Source organism: Cryptotermes secundus, unplaced genomic scaffold (assembly GCF_002891405.2).
Source record: "Cryptotermes secundus unplaced genomic scaffold, Csec_1.0 scaffold629, whole genome shotgun sequence".
Lineage (NCBI taxonomy): Eukaryota > Metazoa > Arthropoda > Insecta > Blattodea > Kalotermitidae > Cryptotermes > Cryptotermes secundus.
This window is the reverse complement of record NW_019744122.1, coordinates 525687-552078: the sequence shown is the minus strand read 5'-3', so window position 1 is coordinate 552078 and position 26392 is coordinate 525687. Positions and strand designations below refer to the sequence as shown.

Below are 26392 nucleotides of genomic sequence, written 5' to 3'. Positions count from 1 at the left end.
TGGGTTCAGGTGCATGATATACATACCAAGTTTCAGAAAAATTGGTTCAGTCAATGAGTTGATGGGGGAGGTTAAACAGGCACAAAGACTGAAAGATAGATTCTGAAGGGTTCTGACGACGGCGTGTAGCACTCAGGAGTACTGGGGTTTCGAACTTTGTCCATCGTCAGGTATTTTAAAATTTAGAAAATACATCTTTGCGGAAAGTGGACCTGTATCTATCCTCAGGTGAGGCGGGAGACACCTACTCTGTTAGGTCCCTTAGAAATAGCAACTTCAATCCAGTGATCACTACAAACATATACCAGTGCAATGAATACACATATTTTAATTTCCATGAGTGGTCAGCAACGCTTCTGAGCAGGACACATGGCAGCAGACCAATCAGTAAGTGCTCTCACTTGTTCGATACACTGGGATTTTGTGCTGTACTGCTGCAAGTAGGCATACATTACTGCTTTGACACCCGTTCCAAATTAACGGGCCGGAAGCCTCCAATTTGTTCTAATTATATACATGACGCATTTGCGCATGAAAATCCCATAGCACTTCATAAATACTTGGCACGGAAATTACTATTAAGCACACGTGTAATATCCATGATAGCGCAGCCGGTATAACGACTGGCTACGAGCTGGACGACCGAGGTGTCGGAATTCGAGTCCCGGAAAAAAGTAAAGTTATCCCTGTGCTTAACTAATTAAACAGTACGCCATGAAGGCGTATGACGTAGTGGATGTATAGACAAACGTTTTCTTGACCTCGACACTAGTTGGAAGTGATTGGTGAGCTTCATGTCCCTGCCGCTTTAACCGCGAGGAAAGGGACCACGGTACCCATTGGACTGAAGGTTGGGCGGACCCCAGAGCGGTCTGGGCGATTTGGAGCAGAGAAAATTTTTAACCCTACCGGGACTACAACTCCGACCCCTCGGTCGTCCATCCCATAGCCAGTCGCTATACCGATCAAGCTATCCCGGCTCCCCCATGTCCCGATAGGGTCAAGACTTTTCTTTTCACCAGCCTCCTACCCAATAAGTAACGGGGCTCTTTCCCCAGGGCGTGAAGCTGACCACTCACCCCCAACTAGTGCCGAGGTCAAGAACAAGTGGGTGTACATGTCTACTCGCCCAGACGTCTTCATAGCGTAGTGCTCAATTATTTAAGCACAGGGACGACTTTAATTTTTACACGCGCAATATTCGTAATGTCCTCATGTCACAGTTTTCGAATGCAATCAGTATTACACTACTTCCGCATCTTATCAACAATACGTGCAGTAACCGTTCTGAATTCGCTGTGCATCTGAAGTCACTATCCGATGTGAAGGGGATGGGTACGACGCGTCGGGACGCTCATAGACCGGATTGTCTTCATTCCAATTCTGAAGGCAGTAGACCTTCAAGTTAGGGCGACATCGATAGCCAATTGATGGCCGTATTTGAGATAGGTGCAAGTTTTTGATCTCGAGGAAATAATGTTCTTGTGATGGAAAGACAAATTGTTAGATACCGCTCTGAGGCGACCAGCAGCTGCAGGTCTTACACAAGCCATGTGATTGCTTCAGCCGTTGAACAATACAAGATTTTGTTTTTTTACGGAATTTATTTCATTAAAATTTGATAGAAATCGTTCGTAGGCGAAAGAAATTGGCAGAATGGATAGTTGGCTGCTTAAACTTGATCATATCAGTGTAGATAACTGTATTGCTTAAGTCAATCAAGTGATCCAGTCACTTCTGATTACGGAATTCACTGGTCAATAAACAAATATTGACTCGCCGCTCAAGAGAGCTCTGTAGTTACAAGATGGCTAGTGACTGAGGTACTCGAGTAAGAAGCGGAGTCATTTAGCTGGTCAGATGTTAAATATTTACATAGAAAAGTAAGAAGTTGACAGAACCACGTGTTTTATTTTAATAGTTGATTCCAGTGCCTTCATCTAGTCCTGCGAGTCATAGGAGGCGACGCAAAGGGAAGTTACAGTAGCTGGTGACCCAATTTAGACTCGAACCGAGCACTTCCCGAATGCAATCTACAGCATTACTTCTAGACTTACCTGTTCTGTTTATCTTCTTTCAGCTACTCGACCAAAATTTGACTGAAGCGACTGAGGAAAACCGTCGTAGACCTGTCAGTATAGCAACCCAGGTCGAAAATCTAGAACGGGACCTCCCGATTCCGAAGTGAGAGAACTAGTCATTACACCATAATATTATCCGTTGTTGACATTGTCGTTAAATTACGAACAGATGGACGCTAGCGACTGAGATTTTAAGAGCTGCATCTGTCGAAAACTGCTGATGATCTCCGTAATTTCTACTCTTTAACAGATATTAATTGGCTTATCATTTTAAGGTGGAAATTAATGCAGAATTTTAGCCAGAAAATCTGATAGAGATTACTTGGGAGACAATGGCAAAGATGAAAGGATAATACGTGTATTAACATGGATCTCAAAGTCATATGGTAGGAGAGTGTAGAATAGATTCATATAGTTCATGGTAGATACCAGCGCCGATATTGAACCTTCGGGTTCTATAAAGGCAGGAAGTTACTATTATGACTGTAAGACAGCCAGTTAGGCAGTCAGCACACTTACATCTTGAACCAGCTGACGAGGAGCTGATGGTCAGCGCTGGGCAGGCTCACGATCTGCCGCAGCAAGTGCGCGAAAATCGTGTAGGAGGACTGGGCAGCGAACACGGGGTTCTGCACCAACACGAACAGCGCTCTCACATCGTCCTTGGCGTACAGTCTGACAGAGAGAAAACAAACTCACCCTGAAGAAGTGCAACTTGATGTGCTGAAACAGCTCTTAACTTACAAATTAGGTCTCCATTTTGTTGCAATAAACTTTTGCTTAAAATCAAGCAGATTTCAATTTCCAATTGAGATTTAATCACTGTGGTTGAGCCGAGACAGTTTTAACTTGCAAATTTTGATCTCCATTTTTGATAGCTTTAGCTTTTACCCTGTCACGGCGTCCAAGTCATTCTGGATTGTGCACCCTTTGTCACTGCACTATAGAAAGTAACATTTGTACAAGGTAAACGGAGGTTTCCTGTTAAGGCAGGTTTGTGCAGCAGGTTATGCCTTAACTTATCCAGTTACTCTGATATTGCAGTTAGTCAGCTGAACGGTTGTAGACCTGACCGCAGCCAACTTGAAGCCGCTAACTAATTCTGCTTATAACATTTTGGCACCGACTGTGTAGAAAATATATCTTCCCTTATTGCTGTATGCCCTTGTTGCCGTGGAAACATGACTGTCTGCGGAGCCGTTACTTAGCATTGGCTGTTGTATAATTGCTTGTTTCGCGGTCATTGCCTAGCAAACCTTTTACTCGTATTTATGTAATGTTTTCCAAGTGACTTCTTCGCATTAAGTTTTCAGCTCAAATTTTAGTGACCCTCCAGCTCTTTAAGTGGACGTGGGGCTAACAGCTCCTCATAGCAAAGAATACTCCAAGGTGTGATTAAATCTGTCACAGCGTTGCCATGTTTCCGTCAAGCAACTTGATCCGTTAATAAAGGAATATCAACTTTCAGAATTGTGCCTTGTTTATATTCCCTGGTTCTGTCTGTCGTTGCCACGCTCACTACCGTCGAGACCAGTAAGCATCTGCTGCTTTTGTGACCAATGTTTATAACTAGTTATAATTAATTGCATATAAGGAATTATTGGATCCATTGATTGAGGCTAGCTCTTTCTAAGGGACCCAACAGAATAGGTGTTTTCCCTCACCTGAGGACGGACACAGATGCAGTTTCCGAAACGTCGTGTTTATCTTAGTTATCTTAAAACCAGGACGATGGATAAAGTCCGAATACCCAATATCTCTGTGTGTTATACACCATCGTCAGAATCCTATAGTAACTAAGGAATTATAAGTTTCGGAGAAATATTGTGTTTGTATTTTGCAGAATCTCGGTATGTGGATGCTTTTCGACACGTCACAAGTTATGTAAAGGAATATACATAGGAACATGTTAATGCCAACTGTGCCACGTTAAATTTCTGCTCATGACAGCTTATACAGCTGCAGAATTCTGGCGATTTCCGTTACTGGAAATGGGAGTTCATGAAAACCTTAGAAAAGAAATTTCATCTGATCCGAGACTCGCAAATGCGACAAATTACGAAATCCGTATAACTAGTTCGAGATTACAACTTTCACCATATGCTCTTTCAATTACGTGTAGAATACTCGTATATACCGAAGGTGCTAGCAATGAAATCTTGATTGAGAACTAAAATTAATATTTAAATTTAATAGTAGACTTAAGGGATTAACAGTGACGTCCTAATTTGGAAGATGTATTTTATAATTTTAAGGGAAAGATGAAGGGCTAATGATCAGGTATTCATTTTGTTTTGAAGCTGGAGACTGTTTCAATTCAACCACTGAGTGTAATATGGCGCACGTCTTGCTACCCAGATATGTTTAAGAAAATTGAATGTTGCGATGTTTATCGAAATTACGGCATTTATTAACACCAACAATAACTGGGACTCAAGTTCCCTGAGCGTAAAATATTTCCTGAATACATTAAAACAACAGGAGCTGCTCTATTTGAAGTTTGATGTACAAGCGTGTATTCAGGCAGTTGTTGGCTGTGTTCCATTAGGAGATACTGACAATATTGTTTGGAAAAACATTCACTCCAACTTTGTTCTTACGGAGGAAGACATTTCGTAAGCGTATTATGTTGTCATAAGTACTCAGGCGTTTCAAATTAATTGTCAGACACTTACATTCTCTTTTCCTCCAGCAGTGCGTTGATGATGGATTTCAACACTGTCTTGTGGATTATGGACGGCTGGAACAGAATAATTAGGAAAACAAAATAAATTCCTGCTCCAAGGTATACTGAAGACTGTTTTAATTCATTTGGCAAATAACCTGAATTATAAATTTTATGTTAATTGGTCTCAACTATCTTACGTTTAGACACAACATTTTAACGATTAAAACTGTGCTGTCTGTAGACATAAACTGGATATTACACCTGGAATTATAGAGAAATCCCAAGAAAAATGTTGAAACAGTAGAACAAAATAGGAACTTGATCGGAAATGGACAGTTTGCGCAGTATCTTTTTCTTTTCTTCCTTGGCGCTACAGCCCCAGTGGGCCTAGGCCTACCTCCATGAACTTCTCCGTTCACTTCGGTTTTTCTAGATCTTACACATACGGTAGGACTCCTTGGGCGGGTGATCAGCTCGTCGCAAGGCCTCTACCTGTACACAAACACAAAAAAAAACGCACACACACAAACTAAACATCCATGCCCTTAGTGGGATTCGAACCCACGATCCCGGTTTCCAAACGAGTGAAGACAGTACATGCCTTAGACCACTCGGATACCGTGACCGGCTTGCGCAGTATCTGCTGATATAAAATTCTGCGAACAGATAGTTCATTGCAAGTAAAAACTGAGGTCTCATAGAAATGTCTTATGAGCGAAAATTTATACTTTATAAACCACAGAATTAGTCTAAGTTTGTTATGTGAAAAAATTCAACAAAATTTACGTGAAATTATTTTTCTGAAAAAAAAATTACACCTGCTTCTAGATCCGAACGTTGTAAAGGATTTGAAAGAAGCTGGTACTTACGTACTAACGTAATTCAACGCTGAAAGAGTTACATATTTGTACTGAACGTTATGAGTAGGAAGTTGGTTATGTTTGTTGTATATAATTTTACAAAATGGAAGTAAGAACCATATTCCTTTCCGTAAGTAACCAAAGTAATTCATTGCCGGTTTGTTACATGCTGAAAATCATAGGGTAGTCCGTTTGATTTTCGCTTGAGGAATCACCAGTACCTCTGTTATTTATTGCCAAGACTCTCATAATGCACGGAGAGTAGGTGGACAACTGAAGTCACGTTCAACTCACCATTTCCCTGAGTGTGTCATGCACTGCGTACAAGAACTCCATGTTCAGACCCGGTTCCTCCGGTTTCGCGCCTTCCTCCTCCACGTCGACCTGGAGCAGGACGGACCACAGAGTTCGGGTCTGTTAGTTGTGTAGAGCCTGTGGTTGTGTGACATGGTTTCGCGCCCTAACCGAACAACATAGATTGAGGCTGCTCTATGACGAAGCGGAAAAATAAGAAAATTTGGACCCAACTTGGGAAGTAACATCAGAACGGAGAAAACTGCGTAACAAGGAACCTCTCAATTTGTAGCTAGACTTCGTCCAATACTATTAGAGAAATGAAATTAAGAAGATGAGGTAGGCGAGACGTGTAGCACACATGGGAGATATGTGATACTAATTCCATGAAGGAGCAGAGTTATACTTAAAATACTAATAGTCGCTCAGCTAGTCAAGGAATTCCCTGTTCTTTACGTAACCCGAAAGTACACTGCCGTGTTCATACGAACTTGCCATATCCTGTGCCAGATCAATCCAGTCCGCACTGTGACACCCCACTTCTTCGAAGTTTATATAATATTATTCTCCCATCACACGTAGATTTACCTACTGAAATCATATATAGACACAACTTTTTGTGGGAAACCTAAAATAGAATATAGTTTCTCATGCGGTAGAATAATTTTAAAACGGAACTTCTGGACTGGGCTAATCTCTCCCTGAAGGGAATCCAGTGCGTGCTGTTATAAACCCAGTAAAAAATCTTTGGGGTTCATAATAGACGGGGCACATCTTCACTAACTGAACGAATGCTGACTAATTTGCCCAGAAATATTCATATTGCAGCGTGTAGTGCCGTTGCTATGTAACGGTCGCGAGATGGGCGGATATACCAGGACGGTTTCTGGGCAACTGCGCCGTAAACACAGACAGCATATACTTAGTAAGGCAACAGTTGGAATACAACAATGAAAAAATTCAGAACCGAGAAAGACTGCACTGGCAAGGGCCAGCAGCATATACAAACGGCAGACCAGTCCTCTTCTCAGAGAGGGCGCCCCAAAAAACAAGACCGTAAATGCCAAAGAGTAATAAATATCTGGTCATGAGCCCCAGGTGGGGTTCGACACCAAGACTTACTGACTGACTGACCGTCAGTCGCAATGTGACTTGTGCTTGGACTTGGGCCTTAACCAAGCCTGTGTGAAGGCAGGGTCGAATACCTCCACCGTGACCCTGCGAGTTGTAGGAGGCCAAGAAAAGGGAAATCTCAAATCGGAGACAGACTGAAGTGATAAGGGCCAGCAGCATATACAGAAGGGAGACTCGTCCTCTCTACAGAGAGGGCGCCCCACACAAAAACAAGACCATAACTGTCAAACAATAATAAATACCTGGTCATGAGCACGGGGCTCGACACCAAGACTTACTGACTGAGTGACCGTCAGTCGCAATGTGACTTTGACTTTGACTTTTAACTTAGTCAATTGAGAATTCCGTTCTGTACGGGAGTCTGTGAAGAGAGGACTTGAGCCGGGGGCAGAGGAATATCCATTGTTGGAGCCGTTACCGGGAAGCGTCTAGTAAGAGACTGAAAACTGAAATAGCGACAATGTTATTGTTACGACCTGTAAGTGGTCAGTAAATCTAGTCACCATTCCAAACCCCGTCTATAGTCACACATATTACTAGACAATGTTTTGCCGAAGTAAGCGTACTTTAACAGGTATCCCATTAATGAAGTTAGTAGAAATTTTCAGAATGAGGAAATTTTTTCGTAAACATTCCTGCTTCTGTGTAAGACTTGAGGTTCTGACAGCGGTGGTTATGAAGAATGCTCTCCTCTGGGATATAACGTAGTGTAGTACGTTGAAAGTCAAACGACGTTTCGGAGGAACATATCGCCTCAATCTTCAGCAAGAAAGCAGCGTGAAAGCAGGTTTAAGCAGAAATTCCTCCGAAACGTTGGTTAACGTCGGTATATTCCTGCTGCTGTTTTGTTACTTTTAGTTAGTGGTTTTTTTCCTTGGCACTACAGCCCCAGTGGGCCTAGGCCTACCTCCATGAACTTCTCCGTTCACTTCGGTTTTTCTAGATCTTACACATACGGTAGGACTCCTTGGGCGGGTGATCAGCTCGTCGCAAGGCCTCTACCTGTATACATACACAGGAAAACGCAGACACACACTAAACATCCATGCCCTGAGTGGGATTCGAACCCACGGTCCCGGCTTCCAACCGAGCGAAGACAGTTCATGCCTTAGACCACTCGGCTACCGTGACCGGCAGTTAGTATTTCAGTTCATTTTATTTTCATCGTATAAGAATCTAATAGAAAATTTATTATTTGTTTTCAGAATCAGTATGAAGTCCGTACGTATGTGGAGGCTACATTGCGCAGTGTTTCTGTATGTACAGACATGTCGTGCATTTAATTACGTTTACACTTATACGTCAGCAGCCACCAGTAAAGCTGTCACCCACGCGCTTCAGTTGTTCTGCGCCATGTTGGCGTAGACGCTACCAGCATAATAATTTTAATTAGTGGTTGTTGACATGTAATGTTTGTACTTATGCACTAAACATCATTACCCCAATGAGAAGAGCTGCGATATTGGCCGCCGCAATTAAGCACTTTGCAATCTGGACTTTACTGTGTTGCAGCATAAAGTTGAGACATGTTTCTAATGAAACTACATTGGCGTTTATTCTATATATAATTAAATTTTATCTTGAGAACGGAAGGGTAATTTCACTCCACTTAACGATCCCTGCTTTCAGTAAGAGTGAATGACAGTTGGAACCGGTCTGACATGCATTACACATAATTTACTACGACAACTTTGTTTATCTGTACTTTTTTTCAAATTGAGTTATGGAAATCGATTGAAAACCTTGTTTAAATTGGCAGTAGGTGCTAAGAAGTTCAGCTGTGACCAGCTGCTAGTCACAACAATAGTTTTATGTAGCCTTCAAACAGTGTATAGAGAAATGAGATGTGACTCACTCATGGAGCGGAGCCCTTCTTGAGAAGCCGCCAATTGTGCAGCTACTCAAGAACTTCCTAGATTTTTATGGAACCCGAAAGTTCATTACCGTGTTCACAAGAGTCCTCCACTGGTCCCTATCCTGAGCCAGATCATTCCAGTCCATACCATCCCATCCTATTTCTCTAAGATCCATTCTAATATTGTCCACTCACCTACGTCTTGGTCTCCCTAATGGTCTCTTTCCTTCCGGATTTCCCACCAGTATCCTATATGCATTCCTCTTCACTCCATTCGTGCTACATTCCCTGCCAATCTCATCCTCCTGACTTCATCATTATAATTATACTTGGAGAAGAGTACAAGTCATGAAGTTCCTCATTATGTAGTTTTCTCCAACCTCCCGTCACTTCATCTCTCTTCGCTCCAAATATTCTCCTCAACACCCTGTTCTCAAACACCCTCAGTCTATATGCACCGAGATGTGAATATATTCATAAAATTGTAGGTTATAAAACAGTTTTCATTTTAATTTCTCACGCTTTTTCACCTTGTAGTAATCTCCAATGGTTTGTAGTATCAACCTGCTCCGATAAGGCAGGTTCTTGTATTAGGAGACTGTTTCATATTCTACGGATTTACTCGTGGATTAAGTTTCATATTTTACATATTTTCTCTTCCGTCTATAATACAAAACTATATAACACAACTATAATATAGTACAACACACTTAATTTAAATGACAGCAAACTTATATCAAACTCACTGAAATGTCAGCTAAAATGTTCCTAAAATGTCATTAATATATATTTTATGTCTGGCTACATGTTTCAGACTCACAGGGCCATCTTCAGGCATTTTGATGGTACCTACTGCAATGGGCTCGCTTATGGCAATAGTACTTGGTGGTGTACGTTGTAATTTCTCTCGATTTTGGTGTTTTGAGAATGTCTGCTCTTTTTCCATCTTTGTATTGCGGCTTCTCCGGCCCCTTTGTGTGTGCCGCTCCACGGGTCGTGTACCTTGTATTGATTTGGGGTTCCTTGTATTTCTCCATATTTTAATTTTTATATGGTCCGACTTGAAATATAAATTAAAATAACAAATTTTACAAATTTATACTTATTTGCTATGTTTTTAATTTGTTTTATAACTTTCTTATAATTTTAACCTGATGATGATCATTAGTGAACCAAACATATCGTGTAACTATTCAAGTCATAGAGAAACAAAGTTTGTATGACGGTGCACAATGACAGTTCCTTCTCATCTTTACACAAGCAAGACCCAAGATCATGATCACACTAGCGTAAGCCAACCTGATGAAGCTGTGCAGGAGTGGGCAGGCGGATGCACAGTTGTCTCAGAATTGTGATAATTAAAATAATTGAAGAAAATTTAAAATTTCAAAATTTCGGAACAAAATTTAGAATATTTTAGGAATTTAAAAAATTAAAAAATTTAAAATCTATACAAAATTTGAAATTAAAACAAATTGAAAAATGGAGATATTCTAAAATTACACAGTGTTACAAATTTTCGAGCATTAATACGCTTAAAAATGAAAATTTAAAATTTTTCGACCTCCTAAAAATTGAAAAATATTTGAGGAATTTCAATACTTCAATTTTGAATATTTTAGAAAATTTCGAGGTAAAATGCAAAACCTTCAACGCGGAGGTGCACATGACGATCTGGTGTGCCGACCTACAGGTGGATGCCCAGTTTTCTGGTGCTCAAACCTAACCTAACCTAACCCAGAGCCATAAAGTGTGGTCAGCCTTTGCCCGAGTACGCAGTGTATGCTGATATGTTTAGGCATTGATTATAATACTTACTTACTCATGCAGCTGAGCCTTTCTGGAGGAGCCACCAAATCTGCAGCTACTCAAGAATTTCGCAGCATTTTATGGAACCCGAAGGTCCATTACCCTCTTCACAAGGGTCATCCACTGGTCCCTTTTTATTATTTATTGTCTGATTTTATATACAGCTCTAGGCTATCGTACGAGGAATATACGGAAAGTAAAGATACAAGCCCAGTAAAAATGCAAGTTTTTTTTCTCAGAAATGGCAGTGCTGCCGTGTGAGATAGGGACCCTATGAGTGGAAGGCCACCCATTGTTACTGATGAAATCATCAAAAGAATGATGAAAACATTCGTGCTGACAGACGTTAAACCATCGATGAACTTCATCAACAATGTCCAGAAGTGTCAAGAACTGTTCTCCATGGCTAAGAGAGCAGACGACAACTTCTACGACGCTGGGAATAAAAAGCTCTTTCCCAGGCTCACTAAGTGCATTGCGACCCATGGTGATTATGTTGAAAAGTAAATAAAGGTGTGTTGTAAAAATGCTACAAGTGAATCCCCCCCCCCAAATGCTTTACAAATATTTTCTGGACTTTGTATCTTTACTTCCGGATATTTTTCGTATCTCCTAAACAGTGATAGAAACCATACATTCCTTACGTTTATACCTAGATTTCTCACCGTCTGTCTCATTACTGATCCTTGATTTCACTGTCTATGATCACATGGATTCACCTAGAATTCTTTTAGAAGTTAACAGTTTTTCACCGAGTCACAAATGGCCCACCTTTTGTGATACCCGTAGACTCATTACTGTGTTAAGAAGAAACCGCCACTGGACCCTTTTCTGAGCTACATGAAAGAAGTCCGTGAAATATAACTCATTTCTGTTATGATCAATTTGAGAATTTTGGAAAATTCCGGCTCTCAGCTGCTCTCGTTGCTGGTTACAGGGAATTGTGACTTTTGACTGGCTTTCAATGACATACCAAATTTCGTGAAAATCAGCTGATTTGAAAGTTGAAAAAGAGGGCAATTTACTCATACGTACGTTGTCTAAAATATTACAACCTCACAAGTTTTCTTCCGTCTCATCCAGCTCTAGGAAACCACTATGTAGTAATAGAAATACACAAAAGTAATTAAAGATAGAAAAATGTAGATATAATATTGGATCTATTAATTAAGACTTGTTACTTATATACATATTATAAAGTTGTCATTGCTTGCTCAATATGCACAAGTTGGTACGTATAGGCATATAAGGTAAAACGGCCTGTGGCTTATCATGGCTAATACGTGCATTACTCTCGCATGTGTACCTGGACATCTGAGGCGATCCCTTTCCTGCAGGATTTCAAAATAAATTATGCATTTCGGATCTTTCCCATGAAACGAAATATTAATACTCTATAATGAATTTTGGAAATAAACTATGGTCCATCTAAATGTTTCCAATTATATGCAATTATATTAATTACGAGTCTATAAAGTTTCGTCGTTGTCCGAAATAAATTAATTTTAACAGTCACTGTATTTATAACTGTTAAGACTCACAAAGATGGTGGAAGCTAAATTTATGTTTGTGATTTACAAGTTAAATTAAATTAGTAAGTTTAACATTCCTAGTTTCAATGCTGTATTACTTATCACTACGAAACATAAGCTTTTATAAATTTTGCTCTACAGCCATTTGCTTAAATTGCATTTTAAAGAAGAGTTCCTAAATCATTTTTACATTTTTTTAAATTGCAGGAACATATATTAACGGGTCCTCATTCCCGCATTAACAGTTCCGTCATGTTGGTATAAATAGTGGGGGGGGGGAATTTATAAAACCGAAAGTGGGTTGGTGTTTATATGATGCTCCATGAAAAGTCATCCATTGATTCAAATAGCAGAGGAAATAGACACAGTTTTAACTGTTCTTAAGAAATAAGTGAGGCTGTCTGGAAAGTGATTCACCAGACTCAATTGAAATATCTGTAATTACAGAAAAGCAATGTAGCTCAAAGCGCTGCTTGAGCAGCATTAAGGTACGGAATATGTTAGAGCAAAAGCGCCCATAAACGTATTGATCAGCTACGTTTTTTCTATTTGCCATAAACGCCCACCACTCAGCACTCTGCTAGATTAACTGGCCGGGTTCTGGGCGCTCCGGATAGTGCTTAGGTGCGTAACACCTAGGACAGGGGCGTGAAATGTTTTCTGAATGTTTAATCTGTTCCGGTGTGTGACTTGGCATTTTTAAATGACTTATCAGCAAGTTGAACTAAAGTTCTAGATATACAAGGGCAGGCCGTATAGACAGTTTTGATAATTTCGGCTGCCGCCCTGTGGGCGTACGTTGAATTTTCAGCTGTCTTTTATACAGAGCAGCGTTTAGAAACAAATGGTTAATTCTGACAGTTCTCTTCGGTATGGAAATCAGTGCCGGTCACGGTAGCCGAGCGGTCTAAGGCATGCACTCTCTTCGCTCTCTCGGTAGCCGGGATCGTGGGTTCGAATCACACACAAAGCATGGATGTTTAGTGTGTGTTTGTGCGTCGTACAAATATAGGAGTGGAGGTATAGCTCCACGCACTCTTAAACTCGGTATTAGATGGAGGTGAGTGGTCACTTTCACGCCAGAGCCGCTTTACTCCCGAGATAATTGCCATTGGATCGCACTAGACAGGTGGTGGTGTGTCTCAGAGCCGGTTTGGATCTGTGGATAAGAATTATCTTGCCCCTGCCGGTAAGCGAACTCCTGTTCCTGCATCGTCCTGCCTTGTCTGTGTACCGACTGAAATGGACTGCGACTGAGGAATCGGGGTTTGATTCCCGGCAATGACAAGGGCTTTTCATCTTCTCTATAGCTTCTGGACCAGCTCTGCAGCTCACCCAGCATCATATTCAATGGTTAACTGGGGCAGTTTACCCCGGGGTAAATTCGCTGCAGGTTGAAGCCTGCAACTCACTGCCATCTAGTGCCGAGGTTCACAGCGTAGTGTTTAATTAAGTACAGCGATAATTTTGTCTCTTTTTGTAACAGGCTCAAATACCCACACTCATTCATTCATCCATTCATATTCATGTTGCACCCTCTGGAGCATAAGGCATTCATGAAACTCTGCATTCCTCTTCAGTCCCTCAATCCTATGCACAGACGGTAGGACACCTTGGACAGGGAGTCAGCCCGTCGCAAGGCCGCTACCTACACACAGACTAAACCTAGACAGACATCCATTCCTCGATTGGGATTCGAACCTACAATCCCAGTGTTCTCGCGGGCGAAGACAGTACCACAGGCATTACACCATTTATAATCCTTGACCTCTTAGTCCTGCAGTTGTTACAGCGTCGTTAAAAATAGAGGAAACTGAAATGAACAATATGTGGCACTACATAAGTTTAATTGTTGTACCTGCTGTCGCATTATATAGCACACCTATGGTAGCCTTCACCTCCAGTAACGCTCTGGTACGGTTGCAGAACGATGTTTCTTTGAAGGAAATGTGAAAATCGTGAGATAGGTGGATGAGATTAGCATAGGTGTTCGGGAAATTGGTTGTGAGCGTGGACCCTTCACGCCCTTCCACTGCAGTTCGGCTCTCGAGATATATGTCTACACAAACCTTAAAAACTGCACAGATTTCCGCGAACGTATCGAAGCAGCGCATGTAGAACTTCTGCAGAGACATGAAGCTTTCTGTCTGCTGCGCCCGGCGGACATCTTGTCTGCAAAACAAGATGGAGAGAAACAATGGATAAGAGAAATATCAGAAGAATACAAATGCATCTGAATTAACACTGCAAAGTCAGCATAAATCGAAGACCTTCACAGGCGTAATTATTCCTAATGATTCAAGTTATCCTTCGAACATAAACAGGCTGCCATAAATTACTTAATGAATAGAGTCAATAAGCACTTGTTTCCCCAGGAGGAAAGTCGGGAGAAATCGTAACCATACAGAAATACTAAAAAATAGTTTATATTCACCAGCTATTATAGCAATCAATCCGGAGTTTAAATCAAAATAAAATAAAGGAAGCAAAATCAAACCTGAAACTCATAAGATATCTGGGCCAACTTACTTAAGAGAAGTTCTATGTTCTGACATATAGTGCCGTGTAGACCGACGAAACTTAATCAACGTTTCCAAGGAATATATCGCCATTGTATTCGGGGTCTACGCATTACACAAGCAAGAGAAGAGGCATGAAGCATGTAGAAGGCAGACTTTGCTTGTTTTCTTACTTGGCTTACACTTCTACCTTGAAAAGAGAGGAATTAATCCTTCCGAAAAGTCGGCTTTCACCGGAATTGCACGGTGTCATATTCCTGAAATATAAATCGCCATAGATACCGCTGTGAAAGCCTCAAATCCAACAATTTTCCCTATTTTAGTATAGAATATCGAAAATATAAGGCTTATTCAAAGATACGAAGTTAAACACCTTTAAGGCTATTATTTCTTTAAGAATTAACTTCAAATATAACGCCTTAATTTCTGATTTATTTAGTAATGTTTGCATATACAAAATCTTGTGCCGAAAATATTCTAAAAATATACAAGTCGATCAGGTAACAACTAACTAGACATAATGAACATATCCATGGCGTGATAACAAATAAACAAGCTGAATGTACAGCAGAAACTGGACCCTCATGCGACCCCCTAACAGAAGACTTTCAAATACACCGAGCAGTAAGAGGTGCCTTACATGAAGACCTTAGAGAAATTTCAAACAGAGTGTGCTACATATATCAGTGAGCTAACCATCGGAATTACGTACTTTCCAACATTAATAATCCGTATATGATATCATGGCCCTTGCAGAGAACCACCCAGTCACACTCCGGCTGTACCAATACGTAAATGCCCCCTGTCAAGGACTGTCAGCACGTCAATCCTTGCCTTCAAGGACAATTATTATACTATGTTTCTACCCTTAGCTCTTATATCAGTCCATTCTGTAAAACCTCTCGAACTTGCTACCCTCTTATGAAAATTTCAGGACAGCTTGCAAGGGGACCTATTACACTACGTCAACGCACCGGTCCTTATCTTCTAAGACACGCTGTACTACATCACTAAGTACATTGTATCTTTCGCCTCAATATTAGTCTAAGTGTACAAGCCGCTAAAACTTATTGCCACTTGCATAGCATTCGGAACAACCCCAGATACTTACCGAAGAAAACAACACAATAAAGGCTACTCAAACACGAACACTGATTTGCAACTTACATAGAGCTACAGTTTGGCTTAGAGGCAAAGGGCACGCAAGGGCGTGAAGTGCCAGATTATATAACAAATTCGAACTAGATTGAACTTCTCAAATATCTAATAACTCAAACCACGGCTGTTGTTTTTATTGGAAAAAATTCCCTAAATTTTAATACGAATGTTTATGTAAAATTAAGCCGGTTCCGACATAATTAATTATTTTCTACATATTATTATGCTTTAACAAAATATATACTATATTACATTACAAATATTTTTGACTGCTCTATGTATATCTCATGATGGTGATCGTTTACGGTATAAATATGCAGTGTATAATCGGAAATAAAAATCAGAGCTCTTTAAACATAAGTTTATGTGACGGTTAATCTTGTGACTTAAAAAAGAGGATGAAATCTTATAAAAATCATATTCAAAGGTAAGCCTCCGATTACAAATTACATAATTATTATTTTTAATAGCATAATAGACCATAATTTCACTTCAATTTGTTCTCCCTAGGAAGTAGAAAAACACAAAGACCGAACAAGAACAACACCGAACACCGAACAACGACAACAGTCGTTGGGTACAGGGCTCTCGTGGAGGTGGCTATGAAGATTTATATAATTCCGCGCAGTCCGTTGACTTTCTCCGAACTACACAGCATTATATCCCAGAAAATAGAACTCTTCACTTAAACAGAATCTCAATCAATGTGATCTGGCACTTTAAGAATAAGTTCAAAGCCTGAAAACAAGGAAGGAAACAGCTTCTATTATATAAAGTAGCAATACTGCTAAGTTTGTTTGTGAAAGTGAAATTAAAGCAAAATACTTAAGTAGAATAAAATCGGCAGAGATGAGATATTTAGAAGCAGTAACGGCTGCGCTATTTTGGACCACAGGAAGAATGAAAGCAGCAGGAAAACGCTGCAGTCTTCAATAAAACAGATGGAACCAAACAAAATTGGATTACGTAAGAGAATATCCCAACAGATGCTGCAAACCAAAAGAGAACGAACTCGGCTTATTGCCTGTGCCGAAATCAGCAGGAAGACGTTGCTTTACGTGCAAGAGATATTTTGGAGTAGATCTGTACAGGTTCCTATGGCCGTGCCATAGCTCAGGCGTTTGGTCGCCGGCTTCCCACCGCGGCGGCCTGGTCTGGTCAAATGGGATTTGTGGTGGACAAAGTGGCGCTGGGGCGGGTTTTCTCTGAGTACTTCGGTTTCCCCTGCCAATCTTCATTCCACCAAATTTTCCATCATCTTAATCACCCGGGGCAGGCTACAATAGGCCAATCAGTGGCCGCCGTGCCGAGTGGACCCAGCTAGACTCCACCCCCCCACTAAAGCGAAAAATTCCTTTCATCATCTAACATCTTGTGCTGGTACATAGGCCAAACAGTGGCCGCCGTACCAAGTGGACTCAGTCTTACCCCACAAGAAAGAATAATATCCAGGTTCCATGCAATAAAATGGACCAATGATGCTTGAGAACACATTGCAGATGAGAAGTTTACACCCAGAAGAAATGAAGCAACAAGAGGCTTGAAAAAGTTACGGAGTAATAAGAATCATAAGTTGCATTCTAAGCCACATAACATAAGAGTGATGAAATCAGTGCGGACAACTCGGTAGAGAATGTAGACTGTATGTTGGAGACGTGACATGCGTAAAGTGTAGAGACGTGTAGTTCCGTTCGTGATGTTTCGTTTAACGCGTAGTATAAAAATCAATAAGCTCAAATGGATTTTATATCCTTGTGCAAATGTACAACACTATTGCTAGACAATGTTATGTTAAACGATATTACGTTTCTGTAGAAGGAGGTTATGTTACGGCGCATGCGCCAGGAGAACAATGTTAGCCTTGTTTGTAATATTTACACATTTTTACGGCCGTTACCATGCCTACACAAACAAAACACTGTCTTTCACTGACATGTAAAGCCTGCTACATGTATAAGCCAGGTTATACTGGACGCAAACAATATACAAAACATTCAGACAAGCTAATTATATAAACGATTCTTGATAAACACGAATGATAGAAAAAAAGAATCGTGAAAGAATTTCAGTAACAAAAATAAAACCGGATCTTCCTGTGACACAATGTTACATACATTTATTATTGATCTTGAGCAGACTTAGGCTGTAAATAATGTATGAATAAAACTGCGCATTAACAAGGAACAGTCGTAATTATTCACTCCGACAAGTGTAATAGTTCGGTTGCGAAAAGTAGCACCTAGGTTTGATACATATACCTTCATTCCTATCTGCAATATACCTGGCAGCAGCGGCCATTTTGTCTGCTGTGGAAGAGCAGCATCTCTTCTTGGGATGACAGCAATACATACTTCAATGATGTACGTATGTGAACTCTTGTAAAGCCGCTTCCACATTACTCGTTCTCGTGTGACTCGCTATGCTCGCGAGTAATGTAGACGATATGACAAGTCACGAGACAAGCAAATTTAAAATTTTTAATGTTATATTTTAGCGTCCTGTTGCACTGATTTAAGTCCATGATTTATTTAAACCGTCTTGCAGTGCATACACTCATCTATCTCCTTCTCTCACTCGCACTACATGTTTCGGCACAAAAGTGCCATCTTCAGGTGCTTATTCGATTTACGCTAAACTAGTTCATTGCATGCCTTGTCGTCTTCATATTAAAATAACTAAAATATATATTTATCATATATATTGATAAATGTTAAATGTTAAAAATATTAAAATATTAATCGGCACTTTTGTGCCGAAACATGTAGTGCGAGTGAGAGGAGGAGATAGATGAGTGTATGCACTGGAAGACGGTTGAAATAAATCATGGACTTAAAATTTTTAATTTAAACACTATAGCCAATAAATTAAAATACTACTACAGCCTATACACACTACGAGTAAATATACGGATCCTCACGCGCCGAAGCCTGGCGAGCAACTGAAGTAGTGTGGACGAAGATTTACGGGCACAAGTAAAAGCCAGACGAGTCTCCCAACGAGCCCAAGCCTGGCGAGTAATGTGGACGCGCCTTAAGACCGATGCGATAATTGAACGTCTTTATTTAGTTGTTTTGTTATACCTCCTCAATTTCAGCTTAAAGTGAAGTGTTAACTCCATGGTAGAGGCTCCTCCTTTAGAAGCTAACAGTCACTCACCCATTAAAAATTCCACTTCCTTCAGTTCAACAGGAATGTTCATTGCCGTGTCTACAAAGGCCCGCTAAATCCGAAGTAACTTTTCCTAACATGTTGGTTTTCTGTACGGTTAAATTGTTGTTAATTCCTCCCTCCCACCTCCTTCACGCCAAAACAAGAGGATTATCCCATGTTGGAAATCGGCGTGTTATTATTCAATATTTTCACGTGTGCGAGTGACAAAAGACGGGATTTAGGATTGGATGATTGGATTTATTGATATCTTAAACACACAACTCGGGACTACAGACAAAGAGCGCCATTGCTGATCTGTACACTTCACAGTTCGCCTTTACAGCGCGCTAGGCCTCTCAGTCTTCCCTAGTCGTATCCTGGCAACGAGTCTCTCACTGATCTCGGCCTGATCTCTCAGTCACAGTCAGAGTCAGAGTTACCTCACGACTGGCAGGTTGACCGCAAATCAGTTCGTCTTGGCGTCAAGCCCCTTGAGACTCATGACCACAGGTTTTTATCATCCAACTGAACCCTTGCGGTATTAGTCAATATGTAACATCCCTTCTGACGAGAAGATGGGTTTGTCTCTTACGGATGTGCTTGATCTTTCGTGGAGTGTACGTTTCGCGCTTATAGAGTGTGACTGAAAAATTCTTGTTTTTCACTGTATACAAGTCCTCTGTCGGTACAGGCTTTGCAGACCAGATCATGCCTATTTACATATACAGATTTAAATGTCAAAGTCCAAGTCACATTGCGACTGACGCTCAGTCTGTCAGTCAGTAAGTCTTGGTGTCGAACCCCATCTGGGGCTCATGACCAGATATTTATTACTGTTTAACAGTTACGGTCTTGTTTTTGTGGGGCGCCTTCTCTGGGGAGAGGACGCGTTTGTCTTTTGTATATGCTCCTGGCAGCAATAGAATTCACCATGTCGAAGAGTTCCTCTGTGTTTCTATGTTATCACGGGAATGCCTTAGTCATAATTCGTTAAAACGAAGACAGGTGGTAGCTAACCGTTGCCTAGCAACGCTTCCGCTTCTGCTGTTTTTTTTCGGCTTTTAGGCAGTGCCTACCTAGCCGTTGCCTAAGAAATGGTCAAACTCCGTCACAACATCTATGTGACACATTGCTGATGTATGAACAATTGCAAATGCTTCGAGAGGTCGAAACCTCGAAATCAGTAACAGGAAGGAATAAGTCTAATTTTAAAATTCTGATTTGGTTTGTTTAATATATGGATGAATGTAAGTAACTATTGAAGTTCTATTGAGCATACATCCATTAACTTGGCAGTATTACGGTAGCAAAAGAATATCTTATAAGTTCTTTCATAGTGTAGCCCGCATGTCTTCAGAACCGAAGCCTTCATATTTCCAGAGAACCGTCTTATGAAAACTACTCGTCTGTCATTTCCTATGCGAACTGTTTATGCGTTCTAATTCATTGTTGTTAACACTCTACAGGTCGTTGTCTTGGCAACGTCAAGAGTGTTCGATAATTCAGTAGTTATAAGGCGCTGAGATATTTCATTCCGACAGCAAAGGGAGACGGACACCTTTGTTGAAGATGATTTATTTGACAATTTAACACAAGGAAATAGGACACAGCTCTCGAAGCAGAAATACTCTTGCGCGCATTCTCGCTGTGTCCCGTGGAACTACAGGTGAAACATTTCCTTTTCTCACCCAACTGTGTATTTGAAAGTGACTGATTATAAAAGAAATTCAATTGTACGAACCGAAACTAAGAGGCGGGATAGCGTAGTTGGTATAGCGAGTGGCTATGGGATGGACGACTAAGGGGTCGGAGATCGAGTCCCGGTAGAGTCAAGAATTTTCACTTCTTCATATCGTCCAGACCGGCTCTGGAGTCCACCCAACCTACTATCCAATTGTTACCGGGATCACTTTTCCCGGGGGTAAAGCTGCCGGTGCGTGAAGCTGACCACTCACCTCCAACTAGTGCCGAGGTCAAGAAAATATGGATCTATACATCCACTCCCCCATACGCCTTCATGGCGTAGTGCTTAATTAGTTAAGCACAGGGACAATTTTACCTGTTTACCTAACTCATGGAGCTGAACCCTTCTTGAGAAGCTGCTAATTGTGCAGGTACCCAAGAAATTCCCAGCATTATTATGGAATCCGAAGGTTCATTACCGTGTTCACAAGAGCCCTCCACTGGTCCCTATCCATCCCATCTCATCCCATACTATCCCTTTAAGATCCAAATTAATATTGTCCATCCACCTACGTCTTGGTCTTCCCAGTATTCTCTTTCCTTCTGGCTTTCCCACCAATATCCTATATGCATTCCTCTTCTCCCCCATTCGTTCTACATTCCCTGCAAATTCTTCCTTGATCTGATCTTTCTAATTATACTTGGAGAAAATTACAAGTTATGAAACTCTTTATTATGCAGTTTTCTCCAGCCTCTTGTCACTTCCTCTCTCTTCGGTCCAAATATTCTCAACACCCTGTTCTCAAACACCCTCAGTCTCTGTTCCTCCATTAATGTCAGAGACCAAGTTTCACACCCATACAGAACTACAGGCAAAGTTGTACTTTTTTATATTCTGATTTTTATATTTTAAGGCAACAGACGAGAAGACAAAGGGTTCTGGACTGAATGGTAGCAAGCATTGTCCGAGTTCAATGTCCTCTTAATTTCATTCTCAATCAGGTTTGATTTGTTATAGTCGTTCCCAAATACCCGAACTGTGTCACAGTTTCAAAACATCTGTTTGCTATTTTAATGTCATGATTTTGCCCTGCATTACTTCTAGAATAACCTTCTTACTTGTGCCAATTAAAGTTTATATTTTTCTTTATGATATCTACATTATCACCCAGTAGATTCACATCATTAGCAAAGGCCAACAGCTGATGTATCCCATTTAATTTCAGTCTCGTCTGGTTTCCCTGGACCTTCCTGATGGCATATTCTAAAGCAAGGTTGAAAAGGAGTGGCGATAAAGCATCTCCTTCTTTAGATCATTCTGGAAAGGAAAATTGTGAGACAAATGCTTACCTGTACTGGCTTTACTATACGTTTCGTTTAAACACATTTTAATCAGCCTAACTAGTTCCAAGGGTACCCCAAACTCTATCAGAATACTGTACAAAAATTCCTTCCTAACTCCAATTTTATCTCAAGTATCTGATGAATTACGTTTTTACCTTACGGACAAAAACTAATTTCGCCGAATATTTTCCATTATGGATCACCAATACCAAATTTAATCGAAATCTGTCAAGTAATTTCGGAAATTAAACATACAGGTGTTCATTTCATTAAGTACATGAAGTCCTGTCCACTGGTTCGCCTTGCCGCACATTTCACTTCAAGAGCTGCTGTGCCCATTCTGATGAAACTTGACATCGAAATGTTTTACTAAAGGCACCAGTGTCTAGAAGATTCAAAGATTCAGAAATATATAAGATTTCAAGTTCTCAGGGCGGTGGTTATGAAGAGTTCTATTTTCTGGGATAGGACGCTTTGCAGTCCATTGAAATTCAACCGACGTTTCAGGGAAATATATTGCCTCCGTCACCAAGGTCAAAAAGCTCCACTTGCTACCCGTTTGATGTTAATTTCTTTTATTGTTTTTTCTTTGACCCTGTAGACGAGACATCCCTCCGATACGTCTGTTTACTTTCAACGAATTACACGGCATTATATCACAGGAAGAATCTTCATTTAGAAATATAATTCAAAATTTTAACAGATCAAGCTCATCTGTGTGAAGTACAGGAAGAAGAAAAATAACTACTGTGAAATATCAACCAGTAAAAATTGTGATTAAAACCATAAAATAATGAGACAACTTCGCACGAGGTTCTACAAGCGTTTTAAAACCAATTTGCTGTCTTCTGAACCCTCAGTGGGACGAAATGTTAACGGACGACAAATAGACACGTAACTGTAAATCAAACATTTTTTTCATTGTAAACACGCAGTTTCAGGTACATTTAAGAAAAGAACTGTAGGCCGGTACTTCGAATTATGTGTTTAAAATTATGGATTACTTATTTTTGTGTCCTTTTCAATTTATTTTCGGTTCTTTAGAGCGAACTTACCGGGAAGTTTTGCCTGTCCGTATATTTATATCTCCGATATTTATTAACGGATTTCCATGAAATTTGGTATTGGGTGTTTACATCAAAGTTGTTGGTAAATCTATCCCTGTGACAAGCCATGGAGGACCATATGGTTGTGAGACGTTAAGGGTCCCACATTATCTAGACAGTCGGCACACAGATGGCGGCAAGTTTGTCAGCCTTACGTGCTTGCCTCCCTTTATCCCCAGGGAGATTCCTGATACTCATTTCTGTTAGAGGCTTACTCGACCCCAGGGCCATATTCTGGCTGGAGGGATTAGGTCAACTGAAAACACCCACCTCATCGGGAATCGAACCCGCGACCTTCCGGCTTCTGACATAGTGCCATAACCAACTACGCTACCGCGATCCCCCATCAAAGTTGTCGGTGAAATGTAATTTTTACTAGTGTCGATTCGTTTTAACCTCCTTGTCCAATGTACATGATTTTCAAACATCCAAATTCTTTGATTTTGACAAAAGTATGTTAGACCTATTGTTAAGAAAAGATATTTGAAAGGTATATATTCTACGAAGACCAAGTTTTATTTGAAAATGTTTTGATATATTGTATATTGAACGAAGTACAAAGGGAGATGTGTGATACTTTGCAGAGTGCCCTCTGCGAGGTACTGAATATGAAGCTCGCATTAATATATATTCAGCAGTGTTTACTCTTAGAGCTGAATATTTCCTGTCTTCTCTAGGTCAATTCTGTTATATTCACACCATAAGAAACACACAAATTCCATTATAGGCGAATGGTACTACAAATAGGAAACCTTCAGCCTGCTTAAGCCAAATTTACTGTTTGGAAAAGTAATTTAATTGAACGAAACTGGATGTGTTTTGTCTTCAGTTAAGGTGGGGAACCCACCTACTAATGTGGGCCCCTTAATTGAGGCTAGTTCTTTCTAAGGGGCCCAAGTGATTAGGTGTTTTCCCCCTCGCCTGAGGATGGAAACATATCAAGTTTCCGAAACGTTGTGTTTTCTATTTTCTAGCATACCGGACGACGGAAAAGTCCAAAACCAAATAATTTTGGAATTTATTGCTTTTGGAATGTGTCATTAGTTCTTCCTCGCTTTCGATGTTGTCCCATGCATTTCTGTACAGTTAAATAACTCATAGTAAGCAAGAATGAGAGCCATTGTTTAATTATGTAAACACTGCATTAGAAGAGAACGGGCTGCATGGACCTAATCCATTACATAGGTTATACTGGCGGCACAAACCGAGCATATTCGATTATTCAATTTTCTAAAATACCAGACAATAGAAGAAGTTCAAAATCCCAGTAATTCTCTGTGTTGTACATCATCGTCAGAACATTTCACAATCTAATGAACTCTGAGGTTTAAGAGGCAGGAGTCCATACAGAAATAAAAGTAAAGCTATCTCTGTGCCTAACTAATTAAGCACTGCGCCATGAAGAGGTATGGGGGAGTGGATGTATAGATCCACATTTTCTTGAACCCGGCTGCTTTACCCCCTGGGAAGGTAGCCCGTACACTTTGGATAGGAGGGTGGTGGACCCCGGATTCGGTGAAGCGGTGAAGAGACAATTCTTGACCCTACCTGGACTCGAACTCCAACACCTCGGTCGTCCAGGTTGCAACCAGTCGCTATACCGACTATTCCGGCTCACACAAGAAATAACAACGTAAAAAATAATATTATGAATAAATAATTTATATTATACAGAATGATTGTAATCTTTATAAAATATTACAAAAGTTGTGAACTCAAGGTGGATTAGATCGATGTTAAATTTAGATCACATGGGACAGTTGAGAAATGTACAAAATGTTAACAGTAAACCCCGTAGGGAAGAGAAAACTTGAGAGATTTGTACATGGCAGAGTGCTATTGCAGTAAATCTTAAAGGAACAGATTGCGAATGAGTGAGCCCTGTTGTTTTGGATAAAGATACGGACCAGTATCGGAGTCATGTGAACACGCAATGGATTTTCGGTTACCATAATGGGCGACAAATTTCTTGGCATTTTGGATGACTATCAGATCCATAGCGGGGAATCTGCTCCAAGTTGTTAACTTTCATTAATACAGCACGGAAAGGAGTTGTTCATTATTACCCCTTCAAAGATGTGAAGTACATACGTATTACACATGTGTAGGAGAAGTTGCCGCATCTATAAGGCGCTCTTACAGTTTTAAACTATACCCCATCAGCGTATAACGCTTGCTACAGAGACTGGAAAACAACTAACAGCGGGTTTTATGCGACCAACAACAAATCTCTCTCCGTCAATTAGAGCTCTGTAAATAACCCGTAGCAATTACAGATCCATTTATTTTCTTTTTAAATAAAACCTTCATGTTAAACCGTAATATTAAATGGTTAACCCGACACGAAGAAGGGCACACAAAGATCAAGGCGCAAGTGCAGTGCAGAAGCGGCAAATTTATCACACCCGAGAAACAGTAGGTGAGCGCGAATGCACAAAATGCATCTTGTTTTATACACAAGTTACCGCACCCTACTTCACGGGCCGGAATTTGGTTTCATGGAGTCGCACTCCGCTTGCGGCTGAAATTCACCCCCCGGTCATTAAAATGCAACAATATAAAAAAGATAGAATTGAGACGGGACGTGCTGTTACAGTGACGCCTTTATTGAAAGCGAGATTGACATTTGCAGCTGTTGGTAGTCAGTAACAGGTTTTGAAGAAAGCATCTTCTGGAATGTATCCCCTCCATCTTCTACCCTGAAGATGGAGGCGATACGTTCCTCCGAAACGTCGGTTAACACCACATCTACACGGTGCCACATCCCAGAAGACTGCTTTCTTCATAGTCACCGCCATGAAATCCTCAAATCTTACACAGTAAAAGGTTTTGTTGTAAGTGACTCAGAATCCCTTGACTGTGATGAGATGGTGCAGGTATTTCATTTTTAATGTATCCAAATAATTGTTCCGTAAGACGAGCATTCAGAAGCAGCAAAAATAAACAGAGGGCGCGGTGTGTTTAAGAAACTATGCGGAGAGTATTATTCTTTCCCGGATTTGCGGGGGGGGGGGCATACTTTACGGTGACACGGTATAAGTTTTTAAGATTTTAAATCTTAGTTTCCAGACATGAAACACAATGCCTCAGTTTATCTCCGGATACAAGGATAAGGAAAACTAAAGAGTTGGTGTTGGTTTGGATTATTCAGCTAAAACTGATGGTCCTGAGGCAGAAAAATATGGTCATGGATCCCCGA

General features: G+C 40.6%; 1 protein-coding gene across 2 annotated transcripts in view; it reads right to left on the bottom strand.

The window, feature by feature from the left end:
* The window catches only part of LOC111874513 (probable E3 ubiquitin-protein ligase HECTD2), a 60988-nt gene that overhangs the window by 19936 nt on the left and 14660 nt on the right, over positions 1 to 26392 (bottom strand). For both annotated transcript variants that reach the window (XM_023870076.2, XM_023870077.2), the window contains exons 5-8: positions 14303 to 14405; positions 5904 to 5993; positions 4757 to 4821; positions 2601 to 2756 (exon numbers count right to left, since the gene is read on the bottom strand). In XM_023870076.2, the coding sequence (XP_023725844.1) occupies positions 2601 to 2756; positions 4757 to 4821; positions 5904 to 5993; positions 14303 to 14405 (414 nt within the window). The remainder of the gene's footprint in view (positions 1 to 2600; positions 2757 to 4756; positions 4822 to 5903; positions 5994 to 14302; positions 14406 to 26392) is intronic.